Source organism: Solanum verrucosum, unplaced genomic scaffold (genome assembly GCF_900185275.1).
Source record: "Solanum verrucosum unplaced genomic scaffold, falcon-dt-bn FXZP01000038.1, whole genome shotgun sequence".
Taxonomy (NCBI): domain Eukaryota; kingdom Viridiplantae; phylum Streptophyta; class Magnoliopsida; order Solanales; family Solanaceae; genus Solanum; species Solanum verrucosum.
The window spans coordinates 4660010-4669482 of record NW_026020564.1 but is presented as its reverse complement, the minus strand read 5'-3'; the positions used below and the strand labels follow the sequence as shown (position 1 = coordinate 4669482).

At 29.4% G+C, this 9473-nt stretch overlaps 1 protein-coding gene across 1 annotated transcript; it reads left to right on the top strand.

The window, feature by feature from the left end:
- The first annotated feature begins 3515 nt into the window (after positions 1-3515).
- Positions 3516-4427, top strand: LOC125810391 (chlorophyll a-b binding protein 40, chloroplastic-like). The gene has a single exon (XM_049489891.1). It carries the CDS (start codon positions 3529-3531, stop codon positions 4330-4332), a length of 804 nt encoding a protein of 267 aa, XP_049345848.1. The 5' UTR covers positions 3516-3528; the 3' UTR covers positions 4333-4427.
- The last annotated feature ends 5046 nt before the right edge of the window (positions 4428-9473 follow it).

Below are 9473 nucleotides of genomic sequence, written 5' to 3'. Positions count from 1 at the left end.
TCATTTTAGTAATAGGGGTATATATGAGTCACTTTCATAACGAGAGATATATCAGTTCTAAATGACAAAGTTGAGGGTATATCATTTCTTTTCCCTAGAAACTATTTTAGCATGTTGTATTCATTGTTAAAAAATGGAGAAAGGATAAAAAATACCTCTTAACTTTCATTTATTAGTTGACCTTATCCTTACCATTAAAATAAAGTTAATAATTCAAAGAGTAAATGATTAGCTAGTGAAAGATAAACAAGTGTAAATAACTAAAAATAATCAATGGTGTTGATCAAAGTTAATCTAGGTCAACATTAAAATTTTTAATACCTTTTCTTTTTTATTTTGATATGCATTCCTTAAATTAACTATATCTCATTTAAAATCAATTATGTATTACTAGGTGATAACCACAACAAAGTATCAACCAAATTAAAAATTCATCTTATGCACTTTTAGTCTTCTAACGATTTTGGTGAGTTCAATTCTTCCAACAAGGTTATCAAGTAAGTATATTGTACTAATTATTCTTCCAATATTTAGCTTAAAATCCATGATAACATTCACGATAATTACATTAGACACATCAAATTTAGACTATCAAGTATAAGAAGACTTATATAGCAAAATAGAATATACTCTATACTATTTATGTTTGGGTTAATGCACCATCGGAGATGCTCGTAGATGAAGAAACTATTGTTGATAAGTGTTATAAAATATAGCATGTGTAGTAAAATAAAATGGCAAGAAGAAAAAGAGAGAAAGAGAGAGACACAAAGTAATAGTAGTAGTAGTAGCAACTTGTTTTCTCTATTTTTGAATGTTTTCCTTTCACTTACACTTACCTTATGTTTCTTACTTTGTTACCAGAAGAAAAATGTATATATATATATATACACACTTGTGCATCAAGAATATTACATGAACACCTAGTTTACAACACTTTATATAATGTGTGCATTTATATCTTACACACAAAGCATTGTGTGTACATATATGTTACCACTAAATATATGTATGTGGATATCCATTTTGCAACAATTACTACCACAAAATTGTTTTTACTTTGTGTTTATGAGATTGTATTAGGAGTTCAATTAATGAAATCGTAAATATGCGTACAATTTAAATAAAATAAAAGGATCTTTGAAACTGTTTCGTAAAAAAATAAATTGATGAATGCATTAGGGTTTTTTTCTTTCCGATCCCAAACAAGTTTGGATTGACTTGGTCAGTATAAAAATAAAGCGGTTTTTCCGATTTCAAACAAATTTGGATTGAGTTGATCAGTATAAAAATCTCATATTTGTGAAGATTTTGTATTGAAAGCGGTTTTTCCGATCCCCAAATAAGTTTGTTGTATTGAAAATGTTTTTTGTAGAATAATCAAGTGTTTGAGACAATTATAAATAAAAGTATGAAACTAAATTCTAAATTAAGGACAGTTTTATACCAAATGATATAAATCTCATTATTTAGTTTGCTATTAGATTACGATTAACCCGTAAACAAAAAAAAACATATAACCCGATAATAATTAAAAAGAAAAATTTCAAGTTTTTCATTTGTCTCATTGTGATGAAGAGGGTATATGCACCCTGGAAAAAAAAAGGTATATGCACCACTGACCACTCATAACAAGTGGTCCTATTTGATAGGCTAGTCAAGCAGAAGTCTTAGGGCATTTCCAATTCTAAATTCTATTTTACTATCTAAATATAGAGTTCTCTATTTTTTCAGACAACCAACTCCAACTCAATTCTTTATTTTATTTTCTAAATCAAAATATTTTTTCTCTCTCCTCAATATTATATTATTATTTCTATTTCATTCTTATTTTCTTATTTCATAATATAAATTCTTTCTTTCTTTTTCCCAAATAATTACTTTATATAATTTTCATGTGATATAAAATTTTATTTTTTTCAAAATTTTTATTTAATATAAAATTTTATTTTATTTTAAGTTTCTAGATAACATAAATTGCAAGAAAATATTATATAATATACAAATTAATGAACAAATTCAAATAAGAGTGAAATACAATTACATAAACACTCAACTTTCAAAATTATTACCTTGCTCCCGTAAATGTTCTATTAATGCATTACGGAGTTCAAAATTAGTATTTTTGTCGTTAATTTTTTTATGTCTAGCTAAAAATTATTCAAACCGGAGATTTTCATCTACCATTATATCCTAATTTTTTTTCTTCGAATAGTGCTAGATTTGGAAACGACCGACCGGATTACTAAATTATTGTTGTGATAAATTAATTATTATGTTATGTATTGTATTGTGTTTTATCTTGTATTTAAATTATTATGTTATGTATTGTGTTTTTAAATAAAAATTTTCATCTTATCATTTTAATTTTGTGCATTCTTTATAGTGAAAATTAATAATAAAATAAAATTAGATTATTGACGAAAATTAGAAAAAAAATTAAAGTATTTTTATTCGGGATGAAAGTAGTATATATTAAATAATATATTTTCTAAAATATTATATTACATCTAAAAGGAATTATGAATATTAGATATTTAATTAATGATATTATATGTAAAATAAGTATGTTAATTAGAAAATAATAGAAATAATAATAAGATATTGAAAAAGTGAAATAGAGAGTGTGAATAGTAGTTCTCCAAATTTGGAGAACTACTATTTAACTCTCTAAAAATGAAGAATAGAGTCTAAAATAAGAGTCCGAAACCTAAATAAGCCACAAAAAGATAAAAGTGACCAAAATAAACCACTATTCTAGTAAGTAACTAAAATAGGCTTAGTGGAAGAAAAAAATTTGTTTTATGCAATATTCCAAACGTTTTCCGTTAGTCTCATAACGTGTATATTTTAATATATAAATGAACTATTTCTTACACTTTGTAAAGTGTAAGAAAAACTTTCACTTTACAAAGTGTAAGAAATAGCTTCGTTATATATTAAAATATACCCGTTATGAAACTAACGGAAAACGTTTGAAATATTTCATAAAACGGAATTTTTTCTTTCACTAAACCTATTTTAGTTACTTACTAGAATAATGACTTATTTTGGTCACTTTTATCTTTTTGTGGATTATTTAGGTTCCAGACTCCTAAAATAAAGAGGGGTTGGAGTGTCATTCTCTATTTTACTCTCCAAATATAGAAAATGGAGAGTAAAATAGAGGTGGGTCGGAGATTATCTTATGCTCTTGGTCAAGTAGATTTTGCAAAAATCCACTATGAGACGTGGCAACTTTGGATTGGCAGCAACAGAGGAAATCAACTTGTTAAGATTTTTTAGACATAATTATAATATATCTAAAAAAAAATCTAGTCACATTTTGTGGTGTTGAAATGCAAAAAGTTAACAAATAGTCATCTACCAATGAGGAAACAGATAATGATATTTTAGGATAAGGACGTTTTAGTCCTTCAAAGTCATTTAAATAGACTTGGTGCAAGACCATGTAACTCAAGCCATAAATCAAATATTATTTGAGTGTAGTAGTAGCAGCATTCAAGAGTATTTCATTTTATTTATTCAATGGCTGCTTCTACAATGGCTCTATCTTCCCCTTCTTTCGCCGGAAAGGCGGTGAAACTCTCACCATCTTCTTCTAAAATTACTGGAAATGGAAAAGTCATGATGAGGAAGACTGTTACCAAGGCCAAGCCTGTCTCTTCTGGTAGCCCATGGTACGGTCCTGATCGTGTCAAGTACTTGGGCCCATTCTCTGGTGAGTCCCCAAGTTACTTGACTGGTGAATTTCCTGGTGACTATGGATGGGACACTGCTGGACTTTCAGCTGATCCAGAAACTTTTGCTAAGAATCGTGAGCTAGAGGTGATCCACTGTAGATGGGCCATGCTTGGAGCTCTTGGTTGTGTCTTCCCCGAGCTCTTGGCTCGTAATGGTGTCAAGTTCGGTGAAGCTGTATGGTTCAAAGCTGGATCCCAGATTTTCAGTGAGGGTGGACTTGATTACTTGGGCAACCCAAGCTTGGTCCATGCACAAAGCATCTTGGCCATTTGGGCTTGTCAAGTTGTGTTGATGGGAGCTGTAGAGGGTTACCGTATTGCTGGTGGACCTCTCGGTGAGGTTGTTGACCCACTTTACCCCGGTGGTAGCTTCGACCCATTAGGTCTTGCTGATGACCCAGAGGCTTTTGCTGAGCTTAAGGTGAAGGAAATCAAGAATGGTAGACTTGCTATGTTCTCCATGTTTGGATTCTTTGTTCAAGCTATCGTCACCGGAAAGGGTCCATTGGAAAACCTTGCGGACCACCTCGCTGACCCAGTTAACAACAACGCCTGGTCCTACGCCACAAACTTTGTCCCCGGAAAGTGAGGTTCTTAAGAATAGAGTCTCCTCTAGTATCATATTGGCTAATGTTCTTGTAAACTATTGTAAATTATTGGGGATTATATATGAATTTTGATCAATTGTGTAGCTCTCAATTATACTTTTTGTGTTATCCATTAATTAAATACAAGTTAAAATCAAGGGGTTTAAGGAGGCACACTGGCATTTTTTGAGGTATTAAATTAAATCAAATATATAGTAGTAGTAACAACTAAGGTTCAAACAAGAAGTTTGCAATACATACAGAAGAAATTAATATTGAAAAGATAGGCTAATGATTTTTTTTCTTCCAAACATATACTGAAATTCCATGTATGCAAATTAAACAAGATTTTTTTTTTTTTTTTTGACAATTTGAAGGATTGAACTTAAATATGATCAATTTGGACTAGTTGTATTTAATCACACTAAGCAGCAGTATGAAAACCAAGTTTACTTTTGTATCTTTCCAGCTTGTTACATGTTTATGTATACCTAAAAATGAATGGGTAAAGTTGTTGTCATGTGATTAGAAGGTAATGAATTTGAGTTATGAAAATAATATTGATTATACATAAATGTAGGATAAGACTACATCAATAAACCCTTGTGATTTGACCTTTTTCCCGAACCCCATGCATAACAATAACTTAATTAATGGATCGGACTATCATTTTTTTCCCTCTAGAGCTTCTTTAGAGAGAGTCCCTACTTATGGAAACTAATATTTTGGACCACCGATCCCTTTGACATAATCTCAGTTGTGTAAACACTACAACAACAATAGCTTTTAGCGAAAATAAATATACACATCAACAAAGAGGGTTAATGCCTTTACTAGTATTAGTTAAATGCCATTGGATCCAATGTCGCTATAGGCTTTAGTAACACTTACAAAGAGTTCTAATTTCCGCTAAAAATACATATTTAGTGGCGCTGTTGCCGCTAATGAATTTGGTATAGTGAAATGATATGGCAGTTTGATCGTGGAGTGACACCCGTGCAAGAGCAAAAGATGCAATTAGGGTGAAGAAATGGATAAAAATTAGGATAAAGTATAGAAATCTCATACATTTGGGGCTACTTACATACCATATTTCCAAAAGTTTTTCCAATTACAAAATTTCTTATTTTCAATCAGTCACGGATACATTGCAAACAATACATTACTTAAGATTTTGCTACTTTAAAAAGGAAAATAACGGAAAATAAGTGTCGAATACATTCCTTTATTGTCGGATGCATCGGTCTCTACTATGTTGCAAGATACATTTGTCTCTACTCTGTTGTTAGATACATTGATCTCCATATACATAGCCTTTTAAGATAAATAACAGTGGATGTATGTACTGGTTAATAAAATATAATGAAATTTGTCATAATTGTGTATATGATACATAACTATGAACATGATTCATACTGATTTATGTTTGAAATAATTGAGGTTATGTATCAATAATAAGATTTGTACACGATACATTGTACACAAACAATGTTATAATATATTTGATATTTGAACCATGAACATGATACATAAGTAACGAAACAAAAGATGGAAGAAACTGATGATACATGGCGAAATTGTAGGCTTGAATTTAGGGGAGTTAAGTGTGGAGTGGGGAGAATGAGAGGGATGTATCCGAGGTTAGGAGAGAGAAGGAAAAAAATATATTTTTGTAATTTTTTAAGTGGTCAGGAATACTAGTGATTATGGTATCTTAAGTTGTATATTTATGTAATTTTTTCTAAAATTTATGGTTATTTATTCAACCAAATTCATTTTAAATGAGTTAGTTATCCAATCATTTGAAAATGGTCCAAATATGGATCAACTCATATTCTTCATCATAAAATACAAATAATTCATGGGTATATATCCACCAATTGCACTCCCCTTAAAGTATGTAAGGGCATATGAATCTTTTTTTTTTTTGACTAAATTTGGATAACACACTGCAGGGTCATTTGGGGATGATACGTCCAACATGATTTTCTTCATACTTAGGGCTCAAATTTGAGACCTCTGGTTAAGGAAGGATCAGTCTCACCACTGCACCACAATCCATGTCGGCTGGTGTAGGAACCTCTAAAATATACATTTATTAAGGATGTGTTTCGCATGAAGAAAAATATTTAAAATATTTTTCAATTTTCTTATGTTTGGTTAGTTTTGAATCTTTTGATAAATGATTTTTTTTTCAATTAATTTAAGAAAAATGACTTTCATGCCTAAGGAAAAGATATTTCAAAACTTTCCTTAAATTAGGAATATATTTTTTAAAATATTCCTTAAACATCACTACCCTAAACTGGTCTAGAATTAGGATTTCACTTCTAACCCCGACCCAACTCCTGACCACGAACGAAGACCCGAATTTTGACCACCCAACCTTGACTCAAGACACTAATTTTTCAAAAAAAATATTTTTTAGAAAAACATGAAAGTATTTTCTTTCATACGAAAGACATCCTAGAAGGAGAAAAAAAAATTTCAAAAAAATCTTGTAATATAGAAATACATATTTACTTTGCATAATAAGAAGCAATGAATAATATGGATGAGTTTACTCATTTTAATTCATGTCAAATATGGGTTGGGATCAAATATTTTATTCGTTTTCATCTGACTTATTTTTGACCAACTCATATATCTGACTCGACTTACCCGTTTATCACCCTTAGACGCAGTATATCTTCATTGTGATACGTTCCTTAAATCATTACAAATAAATTTGATCCCAAATTTCATTTTCAATGTACCTATATAGTAAAAATGCAATATTAGGCACAACTCACTATAAGTAACTACACTCAAACCACGATTAAAAGTATTTATAAATAAAATGATGAATTATGAAAACATGTTAGATAGTACTTTATCTGTTTCAATTTATTTGTTTTACTTTTCTAATAAATCTGTTTTAAAAAGAATGTCTTTTTTATTTGGGCATGTGAAGAAGAAATTAAATGCTCCATTGAGGAAGTGTGAGAGGTTGGAATAGTGAGTACGATCGAATAGAGGTAGAGGTAGGTCGAAAAAAATACTGGGAGAGGTGATTAGACAGGACACAATAAAACTTCAGCTTACTGAGGACATGACCATAGATAGGAGGGTGTGAATGTCACAAATTAGAGTAGAATATAATGCTAGTATGTAGTGAACTAATGTCTTTCTTCTTGACGGGTTAAAGTTTGGTGGTGTCTGCCCTAGTGATAGCTTTATTCTTGTAGTGTCTTGTTTGCTATTTTCTATCAGCATTTGTTATTTATGGTGTTTCGATTAGTGCTTTATTATGTTGTTGTTATAACTATTTCCGTATTAATTGCTATGTTTTCTTAAGTATCGTTTTCTCTTTTCACTTACTTTGATTTGTTATACTCGAGTCGAGGGTCCTCTGAAAACAACCTCTCTACCGCTATGAGATAGTGATACAGTATGCATACAATCTACCCTTACACCTCACTTGTGGAATGTCACTGAATATATTATTGTTGTTGTTGCTGCATAAACTAACATGTTGTCTTTTATCTACTATATTTAAAGGAATTAACTAGTATTTATTCATGGAGTAAAGAATTTTATATTATCAACTATTTTGCTATAATACATGGCTTAAATTATGAATCAATTATTAATTTTGAATTGATATTTAGAATTTGTTGTTTAGTTTATTCTAAATTATAGCGTGAAAAGGTAAAATAGAAGCTTTTTTGAGTTACTTACTTTAAATAGCGGTAAACATCAATTTGGGAAAAGCATTTTAGGAGCTCATTTGAATTTCTTTTTGGGTAAAACTTATCCTCACTGAGTGTATACACCAATCCAATATATGCATGCCATGTGTTTAAATTTATAGTTCATTTTACTTAACCTTAATTAATTAACATGTGTTTTACTTCATTAAATCATATAATAATAGAAATTGCATTAGTTTGGTGTAAACATCCGATGCGGATAAGTTTTTTCTTTTTTTTTTGTTAATAATAAATAGTTATGTTGGAGAAAGGTACTAAAATATATAAGGCCCCAATTAATAATAAATAGTTTGTGTTAGAGATAAAAAATCGTCAAAACAATATGCTTAACAACAGTACCTTTTAAATAAATCTAAACACAAATTATTATTATTTTTAAAAATATTTTTCTGAAAAAATTATTTTAATAAAAGTGTTTACAAAAATAAATAAACTCAAACTTATAGGTTAAACAACCCGTAAGTTCAACATACTAATGACGTAAAAAAAACATATTCAAATAAAGTTAATCATTAGATAAATATCTTGATAAGCCATAATTAAGAAGGAAAAAAAAATCTACAAACACTTTTTAATTTACCTAAACACTTCAAAAGTACTTAAAATTAATTTCACTTACAAATACTTAAAACAAGTCAATTCAAACATACTCTATTACTCTTAATCAAACACTGTCACTATATTCTCAGGGTCATTGGTGTAAGTCGAATTTTTTTTTAGGCTTTTTTTGTATTGTTTATGTGTTTTTTTATTTTTCGGCCATTTTGGGGCTTTTACGTAATATTTTGCCATTTTCGGGTAGTTACGAAAAGAAGTAAAGTTTTGTTCTCTTATTCATCACGATATTTTAAGGTCATTGGTGCAAGTCGAAATTTTTTTGAGGCGTTTTTTGTATTATTTCTGTAATTTTCTTGATTTTTCGGCCATTTTGAGGCATTTACGTAATATTCGGCAATTTTCGAACAATTACAAAAAGAAGTAAAATTTTGTTCTATTATTCGTCATAATATTCTAAGGTCATTGGTGCAAGTCCAAATTTTTTCTGAAAAATTATTTTAATAAAAGTGTTTACAAAAATAAATAAACTTATAGGTTAAACACCCCCGCAAGTTCAACATACTAATTACTTAAAAAAACATATTCTAATAAAGTTAATCATTAAATAAATATCTTGATAAACCAAAATTAAGAAGAAAAATCTACAAACACTTTTTAATTTATCTGAACACTTCAAAAGTACTTAAAAATTAATTTCACTTACAAATACTTAACAAGTCAATTCAAACATACTCTATTACTCTTAATCAAATACCGTCCAAGTTCAATGTACTAATAATGTAAAAAAAATCATTAAATAAATTTCTAGATAAACCATAATTGGTAATCTAATT